Genomic DNA, 25055 nt, shown 5'->3' with positions numbered 1-25055 from the left:
TGACTACTATCATCCCCGTATAACGGTTACAGAACGAGGGTCATCTGCGGACGGTCTAGCCAAAAAAGGCTAGATCTGGAAATGGCAATACATCATATTCCAGGCCTCGGGGCGCGGCGACAGGATCGCAAAAGTGAGAGCTGCTGCACCAGGCATCTAAAGCTTTTGTCGCCAGGATGGGAAAAGGTTGGTTCGGCAAGATTCTTCTGAATATCTGAACGCAGGGCTAACTTACTCGCTCACTTGTTTAGGGACCGATAAGTTATATGTATGAACACTCCCCATTGAAGATTTGTTCTTTCCCTTCCGCGCTCTATCGCTTATCGGACCTCGCATGGACTGACCCAACGACTTGTATAGATCACACACTCTGAATGGGCGTCGGAGGATGCATTCTCTGCTAGCGCTGGAGCCGGCGTGGGCAGAGCGAAGCGAGGAGGAGTAGATACGGCCTTCAAGCGCCTTCCCTTCAACTTCTGCTCCCTTTCACTACAGCCGTTTTCGCACCCGGTTTGCACCCCGTCGGGCACCATCTTCGACCTCACCAACATTCTCCCTTGGATTAAGAAACACGGAACGAATCCAGTGAACGGCGCGCCGCTCAAAAGCTCCGATCTCATTAAGCTGCATCTCGCGAAGAACGAATCTGACGAATATGTCGATCCGGTTACATACAAGGTTTTCACGGACAACACGCACATTGTCGCGCTACGCAACACGGGGAATGTTTTCGCTTGGGATACGGTCGAACGGTTGAACATCAAGGGAAAGCTGTGGCGTGATCTGGTTACGGACGAGGAGTTCACTCGCAAGGACATCATTACGTTGCAGGACCCGCAGAACGTCGAGTCGCGGAACTTGAGCTCTTTCAACTACCTCAAGGAAGGCGAAAGTGGATTGACGGATGAGCAGATCCGGGAACGGGAGGATCCTTCGAACAATGTGAACGTTAACGCGCTGGGCAGTTCGGCCAAGATCCTGAAGGCCAAGGAAGCTGTGGCCAAGGCACGCGCGGAAAGATCGCAACGTGTTGGTTCTGCGGCCACCTCGAAAGATTTGGCTAAATCTGGAAGTGCGGGAAATGCGGCGCAATCTCAAAAGACGGCGTCGTTTCAATCTGGCAAGGCTGTGCCGTATAATGCGGCCAAACACACTACTGGTTTGGCCGCCGCCTCACTCACCAGTACGGGGATGACGCCCCACACCTCTGCCGAGCTTGCGCTTTTGTCCGACGAGGAGTACATGCTGAAGAGAGGGCGAGTGAAGCAAAAGGGCTACGCTCGTATCTCGACCAACGTCGGGGATGTAAATTTGGAATTACATACGGAATACGCACCGAAGGCCGTGTGGAACTTTATCAAGCTGGCAAAGAAGGGCTACTATAGAGATGTCGCTTTCCATCGCAACATCAAGGGGTTCATGATTCAGGGTGGTGATCCCTCTGGTACCGGAAGGGGTGGTGAAAGTATCTGGGGGAAGTACTTCAACGACGAGTTCGAAGGTCCACTGAAGCACGATTCCCGGGGTACCCTCAGTATGGCCAACAAGGGCAAGAACACGAACAGCAGTCAATTGTAAGTCCCCGCGATGGAAATGGATGGCCTGCACTAACAATTACCCCTTGACTAGCTTTATTGCTTATCGTGCCTTGCCTCATCTCAACAACAAGCACACCATCTTCGGTCATGTCATTGATGACCCCACGCCCTCCTCCACGACCTTGAACAACCTTGAAGTGCACCCGACAAACCCGACTACTAACAGACCTACTCCGGACATCCGCATTACCGATGTGACGGTGTTTGTGGATCCGTTTGAAGAGTTCCTGAAGCAGAAACAAACCGAGGAGGCCAAGGCGAAGGGCCTGATTGTTAACCCCGAGGAAGAAGAGCAGAATGCGCGTCGCGCCGAAGACGACCGGATGACCTGGACGGGCAAAAGAGTCCGTGGCGCAGGAAGCGGAGCGAAAGACGAAGGCTCTGGCGGGGTAGGCAAGTACTTGAAAGCCGCGCTGGCCGAGAGGGCTGGGCAGGAGGAGGATGAGATTGTGGAATTTGTAGATGATGAGCCCGAACCCGAGCCAATGCGGAAGAAATTCAAGGGCGGAGGCGGGTTTGGGGATTTTAGTTCGTGGGATTAGGAGCTCATATATAATGGGGATCGTATTATTTTATGTGTATAACAATAGGCGTTGATGATCAAAACTACTAGTGGTTGGTTGAGCTTGGTTTATTGAGTGGTTCGAATATACGGTAGTGGAGGTTTCTGGGCTATTAGGGGATATTGCGAACATAAAATACCGCAGGCAACATCACGGTATTTAGTACAGGGAATAGATTAATTGGGAAAGTGAACATTTTGGCATTATCACCAATAATATCAAGGCTTGCAATGCTTTTTCACTTATCTCTCATCTGGACCTTGCCGCTGCGTCATCCTCCACGCACCATCCTTCAGGGTCACGTTATGACGACCTCGATTCACCGCCTCCCGAAAATAGTAACCAGACTGTGTCCGATCGGCTGGGAACTGTTGTAGTGGGACTTGTGCTCAGTACTTACTTAGTGAGTGGGAGTAGTGCTGGTGTGCACTTAATTTGCTGGGCACGACATGGCAAGTAGTACCAAGTAACAAGTACCCTTTTTCCTAGCGTGCTTCCCACCCGGAGGAACCAACGATTGCTAATAATAAAGGACCCCATCCCGAGCCCGCCTCACTTACCACCACCACTACTTACTACTTACTACTAGTTATTACCTCCGATCCATACCAACTTCCTTCTTTTCCCTTTCCCTCTTCCCCCCCATCATCGCAACATCCGACTGTTGCGCATCCCTCCCCTTTTTTTTTTCTCTGTTTGATCTTCTCCACACCCTTGTCGACATACAACCCAGCCTATCGCCAATTTCTCTCCCTATTTCCGTGAGTGTCCTCGATTCCTTCTACATCCTCGCTCCCCGTGGTCGCTCTGTAACCCTGTCCCCTCCGGCGCGCAGTGGGGTTGGTTCGGAAGGTGAGAGCTTAGGACGCTTGCTATAACGTGCCTTTCTTTAGCTTCTGTCTGAACTCCCGACATGGATGAATTTATTCCGGATTATTTCTCCCTATGTTTCGAATTACTTTTCTGCCACTGTTCGCTTGTCGCCGGAAGAAGGGTGTATATAGCCCGCTCCACAGCATGCATCCGGCGTTGCCTGACCACGATGTCACTTGCCCGCCCGCATTGCTGGCTGGAAGCCATCGGAATCTTCAAGCAGATCCCGCTACCATCGTGCTTAGCTGGAAACTTGGTCTTGTAGTGGATCGAGACGCTGACATGCCTTGTCTACCCAGCTAGATCCATCTCGTCTCCGCCGCAATTCGCATCCTACGTCAGTCCTCCCGGCGGCTTTCATTCTTTGGCGCTCCCCCCCCCCTTCCCCACGCGCCGCCGCCGCCGCCCCCCTCCGCACTCTCTCGAACTTTTGACCCGGTTTTAAGCCCCCCTACCCATCAACGATCATCAAGCTGGCAGGGAATAAGCGGAGAAGTTTTTCTAGCCAGGGTGGGTTGCTGAACAGAATGTTCAGTGGCTCCTCGAGCCCACCCAAAGACAAGACAGATTCCATCACTCGTTCCGGCGCCATTGACACGCCTCCCTTGAGCATCCACACCGAGGAAGCCAGCATCAGCCAGAAGAAGTCCTCTCCTCCTGGCGGCTTCTTCACCCGACGGACCAGCGAGGACCAGAACAACTCTGGTGGCGAAAAGAAGCGCCGGAGTAGCACCGTCACCAAGGCAGCATCCTTCTTCACCAGTGCTAAGAACTCCCTCAGCCTGTCGAGCAGTCCGCGCGAGAACTCCTTCAACAACTACACCATCCAGGAACAGCCTGCGTTGAATAGGCTTGGGAGCATGGACCCAGCTCTGAGTGTTCCCCAAGGGTCGTTAAACAATTCGGCTGGAGAATCACTCCCCACTTCTCGCTCTTCGTTCAAAGTTGGCGTGACAGAAGATCGGAATCGAAAATGTCGCCGGACTATGGAAGATACCCATGCCTACCTCTACAATTTCTTGGGGACCCCCGCACCTTTAGCCCTGGCTGAGAACAATGGCAAAGCCCTTCCGAGTCCCACTGCCCCCTCGCCCACTTCTGAAGAACCCCCCGCGACCGTCGTGGAAACCGACAACGGTTATTTTGCCATCTTCGATGGACATGCAGGCACCTTTGCGGCGGAATGGTGCGGGAAAAAGCTGCATCTGATCTTGGAAGAGGTCATGCGGAAAAATCCCAACACACCTGTTCCGGAACTCCTGGATCAAACGTTTACCAGCGTAGATCAGCAGCTGGAGAAGCTACCTGTGAAGAACAGTGGTTGTACCGCGGTCATTGCCCTCCTCAGATGGGAAGACCGCGTACCCAGTCTGCATTCCGCGACGGGATCGGCGGCCCTTGCACCTGCCGCTGCCGCTGCCTCCAAGGGCGACGCCGATTCGGATGCGGGCGATACGCCTACTCAGGCCGCCGTATCAGGCGGTGCGGCGTCTATACTTCCCAAATTACAGGAGAAATCCCTCCGTCAGCGTGTCCTCTACACTGCTAATGTGGGAGATGCCCGCATTATTCTGTGCCGCAACGGCAAGGCACTTCGTTTGTCCTACGATCACAAGGGTAGTGATGAGAACGAAGGGAAACGGATAGCTAATGCAGGAGGATTAATATTGAACAATCGCGTCAACGGCGTGCTTGCCGTGACTCGAGCCCTCGGTGATGCGTATCTCAAGGATCTGGTAACCGGACATCCGTATACTACCGAAACTGTGATCCAACCCGACTCAGATGAGTTTATCATCCTCGCTTGTGATGGTGTAAGTTTGAACTCTTTTATCTCGCTTAAAACCTTCTTGCTAACATAGATTATTAGCTCTGGGACGTGTGTAGCGACCAAGAAGCGGTAGATCTTATCCGCAATGTGCATGATGCCCAGGAAGCATCCAAGATCCTGGTCGACCATGCTCTTGCGCGGTTCAGCACTGACAACCTTTCCTGTATGGTGATTCGCTTCGATTCTGACCGGGTGAAGGATGTCATCAACCGGACCGTGGAGCCTATCGGCGTGGACGGAGATCCTTCTTCGAATGTGGATCGCGGGATGAGCGAGGCCGATAAGATCATCGAAGGCGCCAGGAAGAGCATGGCCAGTGCGGGAATTGCAGATGATCCGACGACAGCTGCAAAGGCACAAGAAGAGATTCTGCAGAAAATGTCGAATGATGAGCCTGGGCCCGAGCTTTCCGTCAACGAGCATAGCCATGAGCAGGTGCTCAACAACCTGAAAAAGCCTGAGCCGAAGAATCCGAGTTCTTAATCGTTAGAATCAGAACTTAAAGGAATAGTGTGACATTCTGTGCCGCGAGATAGAGAGACTGAGGCCACCTGGTCTAAGTCCGTCAATGGAGTTCTGCTGCTCTTCTCATCTCTTCCTTGAACATCTGTTACTTGTTCCATTGCTGCTGGCGTCGGTCGCGGACTTACACACATCAGGTCCTCACTAAGTGACTTTGCTATTTTTTTTTCTTCTCATCTGCTCAAGGGTCTGAATCCTTGCATTGACACTTGACCCTATTGTTCTTCCTGTCTATCTTCTCTTTCGATCCTTCATTTCTTCTATATTCTCATCCCTCCTTCGTTTGGAGCTTTGATTTTCATATTTCTTACTTCGGCCTTTCTTTGCTTGGACCGGACGCCGGCAAAGCCAGGACAGGACCGGCTGGACAGCGTGAATGACACTTCCGCCGGGGACGCTTCGCTGTATCCTACCTACTATGGTGATGTAAATTTGACCTGCAGGTCTTTCTTTCGCCAGCTTTGCAGCAGACATTTAGCAATACATGATTTCAGTCGGTGCACCAGACAAAGAATGCAAGTAGACAGGAGCTCATGGTCTGCTATGTGTCTTTACATATTTTCATAAACCAGCAATGTACCATCGTAGAATAGCAATGAGCTCTAATCCCATGATCTATATTGAGGCTGATCACCTGACCCTTTCGATCTCTCGGTCTTTCCTTCCTATAACTTCATCATTCCCGACATCTATCCAACACCCAGATCTCCCATTATCTCGCATCACGCTCCTGATGTAGACCATTTCATCATCTCTCAACATGTCATTGCTTTGCTTCCTATTGGAACATGCGGCGAAAGGCGATCAAAGCAGAACAGTCGCGCAATAATGAACATTGTTAATGGACCTTTCGTCCAGCGAACAGCTGCCGGGTCACCGTCCGCAGATCAAATCCCGCCCAAGCAACAATCAGCTTAACATAGACCCACCAGATAATCCATAGAAGTTGGTAAAAGGCCCGGTAAGGATAAGCTATCTTCCTGGCGAATATAGTCGAGCAATCATACATCTGCTTGCTGCGGGACGCTAGCTCAAATGCACCGACTTTCCTGGTATTGAACAATCGCAATGTCCTTCTTTCTTCCACGCTCAACTTCGGCATGAGCTGCTCAGTCTTCTCTTCATGGAAGTTGAACGAGGTCCCAAAGATCTTGTACAGACGGCTGATCGCGTCTGATCTGGTATTCCACCCGTTCCTCTTCACCCACTTTAAATGAAACCGCCAGGGTAACCATCGGAGTTGGTAAACTGCCGCTTCTATCTCCCTGAAGGAAATCCGAGCTTTTCTGCCACTTACCGCATGGACGCAGCCTTGAGATTGATAAGCCAGATGAGCCAGAAGGCGATCTACAACGATGTCAACAGGGACTTCATCCAGATTGGAGTCTGATTCCGGGTCGTCCAGCCGGCTGGACAATTCAAAGGAAAACGCTGTATGGTTGACAAACAAGGCCGCGATCATAGTCATCGGGGTCGACGTGGGAATCGCATACCCGGGGTATGGAAGGCTCTCGGCCGGCCCAATCACAGAGGGCCGTAAAATCAGCAATCGGTCGTACTTGCCGTGTTTTGTGAACCTGTCCGTGACTAGACGCTCGGAAAGATGTTTGGCATACCCATAACCCCAGGGAAAGTCGTTGCTTTCGTATTCTTTGGTGGATCCTCGCGACTGCAGTTCCGAGTATTCCTCGTCCACAGTGGAATTACCATTATTGGGAGAGGTAGATTCAAGTGATACTATACGCTCTTCCATATCCACATCTCCTTTGGGAGACAGGCTGCACAGATGGGTATTGGTATACGCTGTTGAGACGTAAACAAAACGTTCCAATTTGTCACATTGGAGCCCCAGTTCGACAGCATACTCTGTGGCCCGGATAACGCTGGGCCACATTTTTTGAAGCCGCTGGGCAAGGTTGATTGAAGATGCGGCATGGATTATGATGTGGGTGTTTCGCTTCAACATCTCAATGTGGTCAGCGCCAAGGCCTAGACTAGGCTTCATCATGTCACCGTCTAGAATGGTGATGCGGGGGTGATCTAGAAGCCATTGCGCAGCATCAAATGGGAGATGTTGGTGCCATTTCCCGGAGAGGCCACTGTTATGGTCAATACGTGTAGGTCTTACACCATCTCTTCTTCCTACTGGAGTTTATGGCTTACCTTCTCCCTCCACGTTGCAGCAAGTATATGTGTTTGAACTCAACGGTTGTAGCGATCCGATGTACTAGGGCTGTGCCTAGGAAGCCCGACCCTCCGGTGATGAATATTGTCTTTCCTTGATAATAGTCGAGCATTTTAGAAATGATGTTCCAAAACCTATCCAGAAAAGAAAGCCTGCACCACGACTTTTCAGGTCTAAACAGGGAGGGCTGACTTTGGGTTTCAACAGGCGTAATTATATACTTCACTTGGTCACACAGCGCCCACAGATCGGCAGAAGGTATATGGAGTCACGTCACCCGCAGTATGCATGATCTATTGCAGGGTGCATAGCTGAACCTGATCGACCCTGATATCACCATAGCCTACTACAGGAGCTGAGATGGGGCTTGGTGTGATCCAGCAAAAGAAAAGAGCACTATTGCATTTGATATTCACCGGTGGGTCTCCAAGGCGATCATGTGAAAGGGAGTCAGCAAGGAGGCTAAGGCCTTTGGGGAACACAAGATTGTAGACGATAGCGATTACTGTTCGTGGGAGTTTCAATCCACCAATTCTTGGATCCAGCGCTAACAATCGATAGTCATACTGCATATCTCCCACTCCGGAAATGTGGCTACAGGTATGGGCGAAGCCCTACTTTGGAAGACTGTGAAAAGCCTGAAGGCCGTGAGTCGCATTCATTGGTCCACTGGTGGCATATAGTATGTCACAGATGTCACAGGCGTTATCGACCGCTTCCTATCAGAGGAGATTCAGCAGCTGCAAACAAACAGGCGAATTCTATCTAATGGTCTTAGTGGGCTGGCAAGATTCAAGGCTCGGTTGACAAGGCTACGAATATTTCTGCACCCTGCTCAAGCATTTATCTACTATTGAGCTGCTAATTCCTTAAAGGGTAATGATATGGTGGTGCTCTTCAGCCGCACGAGATCCATCGCAGTTCAGCTCGGGAGAATATCGTGGGCTGCCAGATCCGAGACCCACTGCTACTAGATCCTATGAGCTAAGTTTTGCGAGAACAATAATCTTGGAAGCCCGAGATCAGCTACATATATTATTGATTTGAGCGCGGCTGACTTTTTTTCAATTGTTTAACTTATAGCATGCTTCTTGCAAGCTGCGATGATTATCCACGTGGGGCAGAGTCGTCCGATTTCTTCATATCTCATCACTCGATGGTTTCCACTGTGGAGTGCTCACTAGTAGGTATGAACTCTTATAAAATTTGCATTTTACGGACTTATCATGAAAATTCAGCCAATGAACAGGTGTGACTCCTATACTGATAGGCCACTATCGGAACAAGTGCCATGGCGGTCCAGCTGAGGAATCTATTCCGCAGTATGGATAGTTAGCTTTACGATCTTTGCTGAACATCAGAGCTCGTGTAGATATCTGGATATGTAAAATCCCCAAAATGGGGACTGGACGAGGCGGATCTACTATTTCCGATGCCCACTTACTCAAGACAGAGGCGAAATCCAGCAAGCACTAGGCTTGCTAGAAGCGATGGCTGAAAGGACGAAGGGCTAATGGCCTGCCACATGATAAATATATCAACTCATTAATTCATCCGAGTAAGTCCTTTACTCACATACAGTAAAGGCTATCCAAAATGACGACCTACCAGTTCCACGACGTCATCAAATCCGTCACCGACATCGACCGACGCAAATGTCGTCGTGAAGTACCTATGCAAGTCCTGGCACTTGGACTGTGTCGGACAGGAACAGACTGTATGGTGTGCATCTAAGATGGACGATGTGTTCTACCGCTAACGAGAAGTAAAGCATTGAGACAAGCTCTCCGAGCCCTAGGGTACAATGACACCTATCACGGATACGCAGCAGTTCTGGAAAACCCTCGAGACTGTGAGATGTGGCATGCTGCTTTGAGCGCCAAATATGAAGGAAATGGCCGGCCATTTGGTCGAGAAGAATTTGATCAGATCTTGGGGCATTGTCAGGTATAGAACCCCGTTGCAATTGAGTAGATGAGAGAGAGTTACATACATACTAAGCCAGATAAACTAACCACTGCTATAGGCTGTATCGGACTTCCCAGCAGCCTGCTTCGCAGACGAATTAATCCAAGCCTACCCAGAAGCCAAAGTAATACTGACAGTCCGAGACGTGGACGATTGGCACAGGTGCGTTCAATTTCCCTCTCATCTCAGTCATGCAAGACACTTTTCTCATACAAAAGCTACAACAGATCCGTCAGTAAATCATTCACCCCCCTCCTCACACACCCCCTCCTCCCCCTCTCCACCATCCTCGAGAACTTCCTCCTCTCCCGAACGCGCTGGGTCCTCCCAACCTGGCAAAAGATCTGGAAATACTACTTCAACGACAACTTCGACGCCAACGGCCGCAAAGCCTTCGAGGCGCATAATAGCCACGTTAAGGAAATTGTGCCAGCTGAGAACCTCCTTGTCTATCATGTCAAGGATGGGTGGGAGCCGCTGTGCGAGTTCCTGGGCAAGAGTGTTCCCTTGGATGGGAATGGACATGTGGTGCCTTTTCCGAGAGGGAATGATCCGGGGATCTTCCGGAATAGGTTCCAGGATGCTATTTGGTATAATTTCTTGGAGTTGGGGGAGAGGGTGCTTAGGGTTATTGTGGTTCTGTATTTTGGGTATTTGTGGGTGGGGTGGGCTTGGGGGTGGATGGTAAGGTCATGATATGTCAAGTTGAGTTTGGTTTTGGTTTGGTTTGTCGGAGATGGAGTTAGTGTATGCAAGGTAGATAATAAGAATCGGTGCAGTGTGATCTGCTCAAACGCCATTGCATCATTTCTCTAGAACAACAATCGTAGTAAGTAGTGTAGTAGTGAGTAAAAATACAATTTATAATCAAAATGAAAAAACACGCAACCCTCGGCATATGTATACACCATCCACAACCCAGGATGTGATATCAATCAATCAAATAAATATGAACATCTTAGTTCTTCTCAACCTCCTGCTGCTGCTGCTGCTGCTCCGTCCTCTCACGGAACTCACCCTCAGCCAGGACCTCCGAACGCAGACCCTTCTGACCAGGCATGACATGATCGCGAGACAATTCCAACTCACCATGTCTAACCCTCTCAGGCCAGTTCTCCGCAAACCTAGCATCATGCAAATCCCTCCAAAGGATCTTAACTCCCATATCCTCCAACGCACCAGACGTATCCTTGGTCTCCTGGACCTTATACTCCACAACCTCACTACTCAACGCCTGCTCCAACCCAGCCACTCTAGCCGCCTGCTCGTTCGCAACCGCCTCCTCCTTAGCGCGAGCAGCACGTCTCCTCTTCCGCGCAGTAGGAGTCAAGTAACCCCTCTTCCCATCCGCAAAGCCATTAGCCACCTCCTCTTCCTGGATCTTCAGCACGGCCGCAATATCCGCCACACTAGTGGCCTTTTGATCCATGACGGCGCGCTTGCGGTGGTGCTTGGGCATGATCCGTCCGATCTTATCCTTGTATTTCTCCAGGAAGTCTTCGGCGCCCTTTGGGTCGCGCGGACGTTTCTGGTCGATCCAGGCGTCCGTGATGGTGATCATTTCTTTGGGTGGGGAGAGTTGTCGCTGCATGCTGAATTCCCGGAGGAGGTGGTATGCTCGTAGCCCGATCTTGCTGTCGTTGAAGTGCACGCTGAAGTAGGGGACCCACATGTCTTTGCGGAGTCGGGCGGGGACGGTCTTTTTGCCGTGGTAGAGGAGTTGTTTCAGGGTGGTGTTGTTCTGGTGGGTGGTGAGGTTAGTGGTGGTTCTTTTTTTTTTTTTTCAATGACTTGGTATGGGGTCGATGGATGGGTTGATAGAATTGATTTAGTGGATGGGAAACTCACCTCCAAATACCGAGTGAGAGAGTACACGACTTGATTCGTGCGAATATTGTGATAGGCAAAGATGTTCTTGCCATGAGTGAGTGCCTTCAAGGCCTTTCGTAACCGAGTTCCCTCCTTGGCCTGATGCGTCTTGAAGGCATTGGAGTTCTGCTCGCGCGGCTTGCCCTGGATAATGCTGTGGTTCTCGACGGGTGGACGGCGCACAATATTCCACGTTCCGATCTTGGTCGGGTCCAGGATCTTCTGGAAGGGCGTCTTCGTCACCTGTTGTGAGGCCATCGCCGCGGCCGGGTTGGTCACCGTACTCCGCGTGACCGGATTCTTCCTCTTTAGATGGTGATGAGGGCCGGGGAGGATCGTGGTTGGGAATAGAGTGGACGGTTGACTGTCGTCGTTCACTCTATTTTACCGAATTGGACCCAGATCCGGAGAGATTGGGGGGTAATTGGTGGGTGTGTGGTTGAGGATGAACTGGGTGAAGCTCCGGGAGAGGAGAAGAGGGAATGAGAGAAGGTCGGCGGATCAATTTTTCGACGGAGATCCCGACCGGGCGAGCGATTCCGCCGGCAACCCAACTACTACTAACTTGCTGGCTTCATTCAACCAGCTCTATGTCAACGGTCAACGATCAACAACGCTAAATTGTTGGAAACCCTTTTTGAATTGAATTTTCTTTCGATTGTATTCGTTGTTGGTGTTTTATCCTTCTGTCATCTGCTTAGGATGACCCGACACATAGGCCCTGCGCAGTGCGACAGCTAAGCTTCCCCCTCCGAGTGTCTGTCTGCGATGGCGCTGCCGGCGACCGCCTGGGGATTCGCGGACAACGACGACGACACTGGCAGGCGCCGTGAAAGGCCTGGCTTGTTTCTTCCGGTACATTACTATTCTATGATCTTTGCGTATACCCATTGACGCATCTCGCTGATGATTTCCGCGCAGAATCGCAAACTTCGCCATCTGCAGGGCGTCTCTGTCCGGAATCTCGTTGTTAGTCCGCCGAGTCGACCGCGCGGGAAGACCATCGACGATGACAACATCCCCAACTCGCTACATACTCCCTTGAAAGCGCTCGCCGAGGATGCAGCGAAACCCTTACATCAGTCGCGCTCCTTCACCGATCTCAAGTCGACCCCCGCCTCCAGCAGCGCAGAAGGCCGTCCCCGGAGAGAACAGCCACCCCCGTTGCGACAATGGCAGAGGAGGAACACGCTACCCTGGAATGGGCCCAATCCGCGCGCGCGTCAGGTGAAGCTGGAGGAGATTACAAGCAGCCGTATGGCCGATACGTGGTTCTCCATTCACTGCGACGGGGTCGACGAGCCGGTTTACGTGAGTGAGGTGGTCGAGCATGCCACCAACCCCAGCTTCCGGTCTTTTGATCTGAATATATGTGGGCCGGCAATCGCTCGTCGGGACCAGGTGACCGTGAAGGTCTGGGCACGTACGGCCGCCATGGAGGAGTACTTGCTGCTGGTGGAATTGCAGCTGTGTCTGCAGTCTTTACAATTCCTGGGGAGGTCGCTGGATAACTTCCATCAGCCGCTCCCACCGAACTCGATCCTGTTTCATTTCGCAGATGGCGTCTACACGAATCTAACAGACCTTCCCCCCGTGGTCGCTTCTATACCTCCCCGCCACCCCCGATCCGCCGATGGTGCCACGTTACCGACGTCGTCGTACGATGCGCTGATGCGATTGGCCAATTTGGATGAGTGTATCCAGGATGCCCTGACGACCCGAGATAAGCTCGAGACGCAAATCAGCTCGATATTAGAAAAGAACCAGCGCGCGCTGACTACGACCAGTAATGCGTCGCGGGCCCGGGATAAGCTTGCGCTGGCCAAGCATGCTGTTGCAGCGGAGCGGAAGCAGCTTCGCACTTTAACGAAGCGGAAGGAAGAATTGATCTCCAGTCTTGCAGCGAGACGAGAGGCCATGGAGCGTGGACGCCAGACGCAAGCCAGGGCGCGCAGTCATCTCCCGGACGCGCAAGAGAAACTGGGCTCGAGCGTGAAGTTGCTGGAACAGAACACGGACGAGGGCCGCGGTCAGATCCGGCGCATGTCGGAGGATCTACTTGCGATTTATCCTATTGAACCCATCCCGGACAAACCGCTGGCTTTCACCATCGCTGGAATGGCCTTGCCCAACTCGAATTTTACGGATGTCGACCGCGATGGGGTTGCGGCGGCGCTGGGATATACCGCACATCTCGTGTATCTGCTGTCGTTCTATCTGTCCATTCCGCTGCCATACCCGATCAGCCCGTATCTGTCACACTCGCTGATTCAGGATCCGGTGTCTGCATCGCTGCCGCAGCGAACCTATCCACTCTACCCGGTGAATGTGCAATACCGGTTTGAGTATGGGGTATTCCTGCTGAATAAGGACATTGAGTTTCTCTTGAATAAGCAAGGGCTGCGCGTGCTCGACATCCGACATACCCTCCCCAACCTGAAGTATCTGCTGTATGTGCTCACGGCGGGCACGACGGATATCCCCGCACGCAAAGCTGGGGGCATCCGGGGCCTTCTACCTGGGCGATTAACACCGAGTCTATCGCGCCGGGGTAGCGAGGCCAGCAGTACTAACGGTGAGGCGGTCTTCCCTCGCAAAGTGGTGGGTTCAGTGATAAGTGCCAACGGGGAAGGGATAGCGCCCGACAAGGGAAAGCGAGCCATGGCGAGTACTAGTTTGGCCGGTGCAGCGCCATCTGTGGCCTGAACGAGCATCTTGTTTTGAACTTGGTTTTTGTTTCTATGTGTGTATGATTTAGCTTTGGGATCACCCTACACATGACATGATCATGCTTGTTGCGATTGATGTGGTTTGGGTCTTGCATTTGTAGGCCATGTTGGGAGTTGAGCGTGTACATGTTTTCTTTTTGATTTTCATCCTCCTTTTTTCCCTTCTTCTTATTCTTCTTATTTTACTTCTTTTCTTTCTTTCTTTTTCTTTTATCCAGCGGTCGAGTGGATTGGGCGGTTCTTCCACTCACCCGCTTATCGGCTTTAATTTATTTGACCGTCGGAGGCGCGCTCAGGCTGTCCGTGTACATAGTGATGATATCTAAACCTACTACACAAGACTCGAATGACAATTTAATTGCAGCGATGGTTATAAGGGTAGGGGATTTTTATCTTCGTATCTCCACTTCTCAGACTGTCTGGAGAGAGTTACTTTAGTATATTGATAGCAATCATCTTCTCTGAGGAGAACCGAGGAAGAATGGAAGAATGGAAGATGCCTGGAGGGGGGAATGGCGGAGAAAGCGACCGGAGCGACCGGGAAAGACCAGGCAAATCTACTCGATTCATCTTAGACCCAGAGTCTATTGCCATTCGCTTTGATAACAGGAACTGGGAGTGGATGCAAGGGCATGGGGGGGAAATGTTTCCCCCAAGGATGAGAGAGAGAGAGAAATTCCTGCGAGAAATCCAATCCAGCAGTGTGAATGAATGAATGAAGAAAGGAAGGAATGAATTTGGTTTGGGAAATTCCCTACCCCGCATTTTGCATTGGCAGTACACCTGACTGACACACAGAAATGAAGCAGAAAGTGAAAGATTGAACAATTCCCTTTGTTGTGGTGGTGGTGGTTGTTTTTTATTTTATTTTATTTTATTTTTTATTATCAATTATTCCCACCCTCCATCATCATCAACCACCACCTGCCACGGATTCACTACTTCCTTTCCCCGTCTTTTACCTTCTCCTCCTCACCACCACCACCATCATCTTCCCACCCCCCTAAAAGTTGCTTGCTACTTTGCTGCCTGGTTATCCGCGGAGAACTTCCGGGCCGGGACGAAACCAGGACCAGCGCCGTTTAGAATCTGGAACTCAGCGACTGGATCTTCGCCCACAAAAAAGCCGTTTCCCCCCACCGCTTTTTGTCGCTTTGCATCGGCAATCCCCTCTGGCCTGAATATCCACTCTCCATCAAACCATGGCGGCGCCTGCGAGTAACGGCCAGCACCACCACGACGCCGCTGCTTCAGCCTCTCAGTCCCTCTATTCCCACGACCCCGGAGCTCCGAAATCGCCCTCCCCCCAGCTCCAGCAGCAGCAGCTCCAGGCCCAACAGCCCCAGCATCGGCGTGGTTACCAGGCTTGCGACCCTTGCCGGAAGCGCAAAGTCAAGTGTGACCTTGGCAGTCAGTTGCCCTCAATTCTTCCCCCCGCTTTATGCTCCCTGATTAATTAACCTTCCCCCCTCCCTTCTCCTCTCCCCGGTTACTTTCCCTTGATGCTTATTCGTCCCCCCGCAGGTGTCGATAATCCCCGTCCCCCGCCCTGCGTACGATGTCGCCGCGAGAGCAAGCGCTGCGAGTTCTCCGCTACTCGGCGGAAGCGCAAGCCTTCCGAAGTGGAGGAGCCCACCGAGGCCGTCCTGCGACGCGATAAGCGGATGATGGTGGGCGAGGTCATCTCGAATAGCGGATCCGTCAGTGATGGAGGCTCATCCTATGCGCCCGAGCGCACCTCTTCCTTCGATAACGGTGCCAGTCTCTCCCGACCAAAATGGACCGAGGAGTCGCCGGCCACGAACAATACGCAGCAGCTCCCGTCGTCTTCGACGCCCAGCCAGCGCTTTCCTTCTAATCCGTCGCCGTCCGGAAATGCGCCGTTCTCCGAACCAAGAAGCACGCGGCTGCCCATGTACTCGGCTGCGGAGCGGAGTCATGCGGCGAGCTTCAGCCTCGAGGGTGGCCAGCCCATGATGAACCGGACGGCCGTTGAGTTGTTGTCGCCGGCCATCAGTAACAGTCATGATGCATTGCACCTGTTATCAGAAGCGGCTGGTCGGACGGAAGATCTCAACCGCCAGAGCCTGGAGAACCGGTATGCTGCGCGCCAGTCGGTTTCATCATTCAATTCGCCCATGTCTCCGCTCACGCAGGCTGGTACGCCTCGGAGTGGAGGCGGGTCGTTCTCTCGACCACCCCGCTCCGGAACAGTGCCTGGCGGTACGTACTATGCTGCGGGCGCATCAGGGTCCGCTGATGCGCGACTTCCCGATGGTCGTGGACCGGCGGATGCTGCAGAAACGGCACAGGACCCTGGGTTCGTGGATGCGGTTAAGGCTTGGTCACGACTACGGTTTGTTCGTGCAGGGTGGTTGTCCGTGGAAGAGTCGATGGCCTATGTAGCATATTATTACGAGCATCTCGCCCCGCTTAGTCCCATTGTCATTCCGGACTTTTCGCATCCGTCCACTCATCGGACGTTGCTTACAGACGAGCCAGTGCTCGCAGTGACTATTCTTACGACAGCGTCGCGGCACATGAAGCCCAAGGGCGACGGGGCTTACACGCGTGCTTTCTACATCCATGACCGCCTGTGGTCGTACCTCCGCGGCATGATTGAACGTTTGTTCTGGGGTCAGGAGAAGTTTGGTGGAAACGGCGTGGGGATTAGTGGGCCTCGTTCGTTCGATCTCGCGCCGACTTCGTCAAAGATAAGCCACAAGGGCAACCTGAGATCACTGGGCACCATCGAGGCGCTGCTGATTCTGACGGATTGGCATCCGCGGAACCTTCACTTTCCGCCCGGTGACGACGAAAATGCCTTGCTGGACCTGGACGCGCAAACGCAAAGTCGGTACGAAAAGGAACTCGAAACAGAGGTTGACAATACGGCCAACCGGGTTCCGAACAGTGCTGCTGAAGGGAGGCTGGCCTTCCAGAAGTGGCTGGAGCCCGCATGGCGGTCGGACCGGATGTCGTGGATGTTGCTGAGTACCGCACAAGCGTTGGCGTTTGAACTGGGAGTGTTCGACCAGAAGAGCGATGCCAAAGCTGTGGGCGAATCCCCATCCGAGCAGACGCGGAAACGTCGACTCCGGCGTCTGATTTTGGTGTACATCACCCAGAGCAGTGGTCGCTTGGGTATCCCGTCCATGCTGCCGTTGCCTCAGTGGACCAACGACATTCAGCCTACGTCAGCCAGCGCCGCCAATGGGGCAGATACCATTGTTGACCGGATGCACGATTGCTGGATTGGAATTTCCAAGATCATGTACCAGAGCAATCAACTCTTATTTGCGTCGAGTGAGCAGACGTCGGAGCTCATTCGCAGCGGTCGTTACCGAGACCAGATTGACCGCTTCCAGCCATTCTTGCGCGAGTGGCGACATAACATTGACACGATAGATTGTAAGTGCTCTTTACCTCGTGGGTTGGACGCTAGCCGGTTGCTAATAGATGTACGCAGTGGCCCCCTCAATGCGGTGTATCTTGATGATTGAATATGAATATACCCGTATGTAGCTGATCCATGTGGTTACGGCGTCCGACTTGCTGACTTTCTCAGGACTCTATGTCAACTCTTTGGCTTTGCAGGCGGTGGTGGATCGCTGGACGACAATGTCGAATGAGGCGGCTCAGGCCCAGAATGCGCGCCCGAATTCTGGTCCATCCTCGGGCACCGGTTGGTTCCATGTGCTCATGGAGTTATATCGTGTCAACGAGCAGTACATCCAGGAAGTGGTCGATGCCTCCCGCAAGATCCTGCAAACCGTGCTCGAAATCCTCGTCCCGCGCGATCACCTCAAGCATGCCCCTGTCCGGACGTGCTTTCGTATCCTTTCCGGGATGATTTTTATCTTGAAGGTGAGCCTCATCGATTCCTCGATAAGCTTGTGGCTCCGCTGACGCTTTCCCAGACTTTCACGCTTGGTGCGAAAGAAGACGATGTGCGTGTGTCGCTGGATCTTCAAGATCGCACCATCGAGGCTTTGAAGACCTGTGTAGTTGACGATGTCCACCTAAACCACGCAATTGCGCGATTGCTCGAGTTGCTCACCACCAGCATTCGTACGCGTTTTCTGCGTTTCGCGCCCTTGGACCGCAGTGGCGACGGTGAACAAGAACGCCCATCAGCGCCAGTCTCACGGCATCAGTCGCCGCGGCCGCGTGAAGGACCACAGAACCGTCGGGAGGGGTCAGCGCATGCCTGGACGCCAGCGCAGAGTGCGACACAAAACCTGGGATATGTCGATAGCAATAGCCAGACGGGGACCAGCATGGCCTCTGTCCATGATCCGCTGGCCGGCATCCCTGCCCAGCCGATCAATTCGTCCAACATCAATGTCTCGTTCATGCCCCCTCCACCATCGGTGTACTACAACTACTATGACCCCAGCGCAACTCCGCCGGCGGGCGAGCTGGATGGGTCTAATGTTCCGTCTCAGGCGATGCACGACAATCCGAGCACATCCGGCGGATTGCCCGACTGGTTTGCGCTGCCACTGGACCAGTTTTTCAACAGTTCGACGGCTGTGGTGGACCAGGGTCTGGGAGGCACGGGCCCCATGGTGGGCGAATTCGACATGCTGGAGGTGCTTCTGAACGAACAGTATGACGGTCATGAGGGGATTGAGTCGGCTGGCGGAGGGAACCTTCCGTCCCAGTTTTTGCAATCGTGATCACCGATGGTCTCATGAATGTACGAATTCACGCGTAGTTTTTTTTTTTCCTTTTCTTGGATTCTTGCTAGTTCCTTTCTGTACACTCCGGCTTTTGGCTTGTGATTTTGATTGTTAGACATGTATATCCCCGCGGATACCGCCGGAGTGCGCCATTTCTGGTTACATTCTCTTTCCCTTTCTGTCTCCATCGTGAGGAGGAACGCAGGATGAAGACACGGCTTCTCCTTCGTGGCCCACCAACCAACAATGTCCTTGGACGCCCAACCCTCCATCTGCAAATTATTGGCCCAATGCAAAGATCCCGTCGAGCTCAAATGGGTCGGCCAACCCCGAGCCGTCAGGGGCAGCAGCAGCGACGAGCTAAATTAGACCACTGATAAGACGCGATAGCCAAAGTCTGACTGTCACATTGTGCCAGCAGATAAGTTGAATCGTGTGACTGGATGTTGGCTAACGCATGGCGTCTCCGGAGTCCCGACGGACCCTGAGCGATCGGCGGTGGAGCGCAATCTATGCCCATCCGCGCCTAAGATATCTATCCTTCAGCAGTTTAGCCTAGCTCTGCAGACCTGTTGCACCAGTGCTATCGTGATCGGCCCCCACGGTCGAATGAGCTCTTGTCTCTATCCGTCAGACCCTGCCAGTTAATCTGCTATCTACTCCGCGGTAACATCGTGCCTGTCTCCACTAAGGCAGGGTCCAGGGCTGCATGTCTTACTTTGCACCGAGTCGGCCTCCGGTTGGCTCTGTCTTGGCAATTGCGAATATCCTCACGGGCGACGGACGACACGGATTTGGACGGACGTGCGGGGATCTTCGTCGGCTTATTCCTGGAAGGGACATTATCTCCTTCCATCATCGCGGCTGCCATGGCGGGGACTGAGACATTTTGCTCTGAAGAGCATGGTCGACTTGGATGATGGATGAGTTGATCGAGGTCAATGGGGAGGGTTTGCAAGTATAAGAAGAGAGTGCTCGACCAGCAAAATGTCTCTTCTTGTTCATCAACCAAGAGTCTAAGGCTTCTTTGTCTGGTTCTATCTCTTCTCCGAACTCTCTTGCTTGACATTCTCGTGGTCAAAATGGTCGTCTTCAGCAAAACCGCTGCCCTCGTTCTGGGTCTGTCCACCGCCGTCTCTGCGGCACCGGCTCCCACTCGCAAGGGCTTCACCATCAACCAGATTGCCCGGCCTGCCAACAAGACCCGCACCGTCAACTTGCCGGGTTTGTATGCCCGTTCCCTGGCCAAGTTTGGCGGTACGGTGCCCCAGAGCGTGAAGGAGGCTGCCAGCAAGGGTAGTGCCGTGACCACGCCCCAGAACAATGACGAGGAGTACCTGACTCCCGTCACTGTCGGAAAGTCCACCCTTCATCTGGACTTTGACACCGGATCTGCAGATCTGTAAGATTCCCCGCGAATGTGCTCGTACGAACCGTCACTAACCTGAACCAGCTGGGTCTTCTCAGACGAGCTCCCTTCCTCGGAGCAGACCGGTCACGATCTGTACACGCCTAGCTCCAGCGCGACCAAGTTGAGCGGCTACTCTTGGGACATCTCCTACGGTGACGGCAGCTCGGCCAGCGGAGACGTCTACCGGGATACTGTCACTGTTGGCGGTGTCACCACCAACAAGCAGGCCGTTGAAGCTGCCAGCAAGATCAGCTCCGAGTTCGTTCAGGACACGGCCAATGATGGTCTTCTGGGTCTGGCCTTCAGCTCCATCAACACTGGTGAGTAAAGCCTACATCAGCTGGGTTGACTTACCTGCTGACCGATATGCAGTCCAGCCCAAGGCACAGACCACCTTCTTCGACACCGTCAAGTCTCAGCTGGACTCTCCTCTTTTCGCCGTGCAGTTGAAGCACGACGCCCCTGGTGTCTACGACTTTGGCTACATCGATGACTCCAAGTACACCGGTTCCATCACCTACACGGATGCCGATAGCTCCCAGGGCTACTGGGGCTTCAGCACCGACGGCTACAGCATCGGCGACGGCAGCTCCAGCTCCAGCGGCTTCAGCGCCATTGCTGGTAAGAGCCCTTTTCAGATTCTCTTGCTTTCTCTTTACTGATTAGTGTATAGACACCGGTACCACCCTCATCCTCCTCGACGATGAGATCGTTTCCGCCTACTACGAGCAGGTTTCCGGCGCCCAGGAGAGCTATGAAGCTGGTGGCTACGTTTTCTCTTGCTCTACTGACCTTCCTGACTTCACCGTCGTGATCGGCGACTACAAGGCCGTCGTTCCTGGCAAGTACATCAACTACGCTCCCGTTTCGACCGGCAGCTCCACCTGCTACGGCGGTATCCAGAGCAACAGCGGTCTCGGACTGTCCATCCTGGGTGATGTGTTCTTGAAGAGCCAGTACGTGGTCTTCAACTCTGAGGGACCTAAGCTGGGCTTTGCTGCTCAGGCTTAGATCAACACTGAAAAAGTGGGGTATTCGATCTGCTGATCGATCCCTCCTCGGTGGAATACATGTGGACATGTATAGCAAACGATGGTCATGGTGATGATGTTGATATTGATCTTGATGATGAACCGTACATATTTGATGAAGCTTGATACATATGAAATGTGAATGTATCTACGTGATGAATTTATACTTCCAGCTCTGGAGTGCAAGCTATACATACATCCATAATAGTAGAATACTCCACCACTCTAATAGGAAGAATCATTAATTAGTATTAGTTAGTATGTCATTATGATGAGTATCAGGTTAAGTAGTCAACCAACTCTAGCAACATAGTAACAGTATAATCCTATAAGTTAAGCAATATCGAGAATGATCTACTAAGCTATCTATCATCACCCACAATCGGTAGAATCAGCAATACAACTTTATCAATATGCCACCAGCATAACAATCACAAATTCATAACTTCCCTCTCTAGCTACTATTTCCTAGTAATTGCATCATTATATACCCTCTTCCTCTAATCACTTCAGTAATGGAGAGGAGGAAAGTAGAATAATAGTAAATAGTGCGTAGTAGTATTTGCTGTTGTATAGATATATTTACATCATATAGGGTGGCAATATGCTATCCATTATACTAGTCTATATATATATAATATATATATGTAATATATATATGGTTGTACATGATGAACACAGTAGTAGTAGTAGTAGTAGTAGTAGTAGTAGTGTCTCATGATATAAGCTACTATAAGAACAACTACTTAGTACTTACTACTTGTCACCACTAGTCCATTACTGATACAAGCATCTTTTTTTATGCTAGGATCATACATAGAAGCTCAGTAGTAAGGTAAAGAGGAAGGTTGAGGGGGGGGAAATGGGCGGGGTGATCATACTAGTAGTATGGATGTATATATGTATGCATAGTACTAGTTCAATTAGTTAATTTGATTCTACTAATTCTGCTAGTACTTCTTAGGTATATTGTGGTTGGCCTTTTTTAATATCAATGAGGATATGGGTAAAATATAGATATAATAGGTATTAATGAACCATGGAGGAAAGTCGGTGTTGTGTTTGTGTAGTATTTTTTAGATTAGTATTGTGTAATTGCTACTACTGCTTACCTTACTATTTATACTTGTTGTTGCCCAAAAAAATGTTCAGATTTAGTTAACCATGCATGAATACGGGGTTATGACAACTAAAGTCCCCTCTATATTATTTAGTGATTTCCACTTACTGCTGGAATATAAGTTGAACAAGATTTGAGAGAGGAGGTTATCGTTGCTCATATTGCTATGGTATGGTATAATATCTACTAACCGAGCATCAGCTCAAGTTGATGCTCATCCTAACCCTACGGTTAGAAGGGCATGTATGCATGCTATATATAATCCCAGTGGGAAATTCCGACAAATGTCGCAAGTCGCCCAATTAAATTCAAATATTGTTCATGAAAAAGGAAGAATCGCGATGATTCCCAGGGGGTATTGTATTTATCGACACCGTTACGCCAAATTCATAACTCCTGTTTGTCCAGTCCCCAGATCTCCCAATGCTGCAGCACTTCCCAGCCAACGCGTCGGACACGCCGTCGCCAGTAGCGACCGTCGCGATGAACGACTTGCGGAAGGCACGGGTTCATGCCTGGGTCAGGTGCTTGCTCGTCTGCCGGCTGGATGGCTTCTCCTGGTTCTGTGGTGGGGGTGTCTTCTTCTCGTGTCCGTTTGCCTAGTACTGAAGGTGGGACATGTCCATCTCGCTGCGAGGGCACCATTGCATTATGGCCGTTGGCTGTTGGGGAGGGTCTCTCGGCTGGTGGGCTCTTGTCGTAGCCTACGTTGGCTTCTGCGCTGGTGGCGCGTGAGCCCGTGGGTGTCTGTAGCTGGACGTGTCCGTGGTTTTCGGCCTGCTCGGCTGGCACGGTGTAGTAGTCTCCTAGTTGGAAGCCCTTGCGGCCCAGGCCAATGACCTTCAGCCGGTGGAAGATTTGCTGGTCTGCAAGAGATTCGCTAAGCATCGCGATCAAGGTGTCGTCGTCGGCTTCCACAATGTCGGAGAGCGTCCGGGCGGCAGTGAGCGCATTGGTAGACGGAGAGAAGTATTTGAAAGTCTTGGGGGGCGGCCCAGTACGAGCCGTCCCGGATGGTGAGGTGCAGGTGGGAATGAGGAGACGCAACGCCTTTAGATTTCGGAGGAATGGAAGAAGAAGCCCCAATGCTTCCAGACCGGAGAATTCTGTGGCGAAGCCAAGCTGCTCCAATTGCGGACTGGCGTGGACAAGGCGCGCGACCGTGGGTGCAGATAGGGGCCAGCGAGCGGGGAGTAGTAGATGTCGTAAGGTGGCTGCATGATTCAGAGTGATGTTGTTTAGGTATACGTCCCGGACGCTTGTTTGCAAACCGGGGGAGTTAGTTGCAGCGGCAGAGCAACTGGTGGAAGTACCATTAGTAGCGGGTTGAGAGGTGTCAGACGAAGGGGGAGAGAGTGCGGCAGCAGAAGTCAGAGGTCGAGGGGAGTTGATATCATCGTTGGGATTATGAGTGGCGTTGACGAAGTATAACCGTTCCAGACCGGTAAATTGGTTTAGAAATTGCGCATGTCTCTTGCTCACGGCATCCTGCCGAATCGATTTAATACGAATGGGATGAGCCGGCATTGTGGGCCAGGTGCTATCCACGAAAGTGTTCATCGAAAGATCCGCGCCACCGTGCTGGAGGATGGTCACGTCTTCTACAGTGGTACCATTCACGGCGAGACCGAAATCCTCCGTGTGCAAAGCGTACAGGTTCTGTAGGCCAATCTTCTTGATTGAAAGGGGTTGTTTCGCGGCGATGCATTTGCGGAAGTAATCGTGAACCATGACACTAGGCTCCTGCGCATTGCGCATGCGGGGAGACCAATGCATGTTGAGCTCGCGTAGCTTGCGACACTTGAACACCAGAGTGGAGATGTCATCCGGATAGCAAAGCGGATCAATGTCGGTAACCTTTAGATACCGCAGATGTGGCATGGGTGGAATCACGATGGTTGGGCGGGGATGTCGACTCGAAGGAAAGCGAATAGTCAAGGCCGTCAGCTTAGGCAGCTGCGCCAGCCCAAGATAGACAGTTTCCAGCATTTTGGTATTGAGTTCCCAGCTAAAGCTTTCCAGTTCCGTCATCCGATCGACCGCCGCACGCACCGCAATGTTCAGCATCATCGACGAGTCCGGCACGCGACCCACGCGCGCATGTTCCTCGAGCTCGAGCTCCCGCCAGTTGCCTCGAAGCGTAAGCGACCGAACGAGCGTAGCATAGGGACGGGTGATGATGGCGTTGAGACCCATGGAAAAAGGGCTGGCGCTACCCATACCCTCGGGTTCATCGTCGCGATATCGGATTTTGTCATAGGAGGTCAAGGTGATGTGTTTGTAGAGCTGGGGGAGAGCCATGTAATTGAGAACGCGGCATGCTCGACAGAGACGGGCGAGATCGCCGGGATCATCTACCTGCAAGAGAGCACGAGGTGGTTAGTGGGTTGCACAAGCTCCATCCATGAGAGCAGTAGCTAGACGAACGTAAGAGACGATGACCGCGATTAAGTTGAGTGGTAGGATCATTAGCGGAGCGCCCTGGGGGCGATCGGTGGTGACGCTGGCTTCAAACATGTTCCGGTTGACAGCCGCCATGATGCGACGCCCAGGGGCGATAGGGTCGCAGCATGGACTGGGGAAGAGACAAGGGGGGATGGAGATAAGCCAGGCGAGACATCTATCAGAGGGACAGAGGCTCTCCGACTGGGGCGGGATGAAGTCGAAGTA

The 25055-nt window shown here is 52.1% G+C and overlaps 9 protein-coding genes across 9 annotated transcripts; 6 read left to right on the top strand and 3 right to left on the bottom strand.

Moving 5' to 3' along the window:
• Positions 1–176: 176 nt before the first annotated feature.
• Positions 177–2140, top strand: AtWU_00999 (PPIL2 family peptidylprolyl isomerase; the record flags this gene model as incomplete). Its single annotated transcript, XM_035496114.1, has 4 exons — positions 177–186; positions 252–268; positions 361–1574; positions 1630–2140. 4 exons carry the CDS (start codon positions 177–179, stop codon positions 2138–2140), a joined length of 1752 nt encoding a protein of 583 aa, XP_035352007.1.
• Positions 2141–3561: 1421 nt separating this feature from the next.
• ptcG (type 2C protein phosphatase PTC1) lies at positions 3562–5348 on the top strand (the record flags this gene model as incomplete). The annotated part of the gene is made up of 2 exons (XM_035496113.1): positions 3562–4848; positions 4905–5348. The coding sequence occupies 2 exons, from the start codon at positions 3562–3564 to the stop codon at positions 5346–5348; spliced, it is 1731 nt and encodes a 576-aa protein (XP_035352006.1).
• An 877-nt stretch (positions 5349–6225) lies between these two features.
• On the bottom strand, positions 6226–7684 carry AtWU_00997 (male sterility domain-containing protein; the record flags this gene model as incomplete). The annotated part of the gene is made up of 2 exons (XM_035496112.1): positions 6226–7486; positions 7551–7684. 2 exons carry the CDS (start codon positions 7682–7684, stop codon positions 6226–6228), a joined length of 1395 nt encoding a protein of 464 aa, XP_035352005.1.
• A 1484-nt stretch (positions 7685–9168) lies between these two features.
• On the top strand, positions 9169–10236 carry AtWU_00996 (sulfotransferase family protein; the record flags this gene model as incomplete). The annotated part of the gene is made up of 4 exons (XM_035496111.1): positions 9169–9289; positions 9344–9519; positions 9599–9702; positions 9768–10236. The coding sequence occupies 4 exons, from the start codon at positions 9169–9171 to the stop codon at positions 10234–10236; spliced, it is 870 nt and encodes a 289-aa protein (XP_035352004.1).
• A 262-nt stretch (positions 10237–10498) lies between these two features.
• On the bottom strand, positions 10499–11667 carry AtWU_00995 (mitochondrial 54S ribosomal protein mL67; the record flags this gene model as incomplete). Its single annotated transcript, XM_035496110.1, has 2 exons — positions 10499–11281; positions 11389–11667. The coding sequence occupies 2 exons, from the start codon at positions 11665–11667 to the stop codon at positions 10499–10501; spliced, it is 1062 nt and encodes a 353-aa protein (XP_035352003.1).
• Positions 11668–12177: 510 nt separating this feature from the next.
• AtWU_00994 (putative UV radiation resistance protein (UVRAG)) lies at positions 12178–14115 on the top strand (the record flags this gene model as incomplete). Its single annotated transcript, XM_035496109.1, has 2 exons — positions 12178–12264; positions 12331–14115. The coding sequence occupies 2 exons, from the start codon at positions 12178–12180 to the stop codon at positions 14113–14115; spliced, it is 1872 nt and encodes a 623-aa protein (XP_035352002.1).
• Positions 14116–15340: 1225 nt separating this feature from the next.
• AtWU_00993 (Zn(II)2Cys6 transcription factor domain-containing protein) lies at positions 15341–18820 on the top strand (the record flags this gene model as incomplete). The annotated part of the gene is made up of 5 exons (XM_035496108.1): positions 15341–15548; positions 15663–17549; positions 17608–17655; positions 17707–18005; positions 18059–18820. The coding sequence occupies 5 exons, from the start codon at positions 15341–15343 to the stop codon at positions 18818–18820; spliced, it is 3204 nt and encodes a 1067-aa protein (XP_035352001.1).
• Positions 18821–19905: 1085 nt separating this feature from the next.
• AtWU_00992 (pepsin-like aspartic protease) lies at positions 19906–21245 on the top strand (the record flags this gene model as incomplete). The annotated part of the gene is made up of 4 exons (XM_035496107.1): positions 19906–20225; positions 20277–20554; positions 20607–20855; positions 20908–21245. The coding sequence occupies 4 exons, from the start codon at positions 19906–19908 to the stop codon at positions 21243–21245; spliced, it is 1185 nt and encodes a 394-aa protein (XP_035352000.1).
• Positions 21246–22772: 1527 nt separating this feature from the next.
• Positions 22773–24923, bottom strand: AtWU_00991 (uncharacterized protein; the record flags this gene model as incomplete). Its single annotated transcript, XM_035496106.1, has 2 exons — positions 22773–24743; positions 24813–24923. 2 exons carry the CDS (start codon positions 24921–24923, stop codon positions 22773–22775), a joined length of 2082 nt encoding a protein of 693 aa, XP_035351999.1.
• Positions 24924–25055: the final 132 nt, after the last annotated feature.

The sequence above is a fragment of the Aspergillus tubingensis genome (assembly GCF_013340325.1).
Source record: "Aspergillus tubingensis WU-2223L DNA, scaffold_2, whole genome shotgun sequence".
NCBI classification, from domain to species: Eukaryota; Fungi; Ascomycota; class Eurotiomycetes; order Eurotiales; family Aspergillaceae; genus Aspergillus; species Aspergillus tubingensis.
This window is presented reverse-complemented; position numbering and strand designations above follow the sequence as displayed.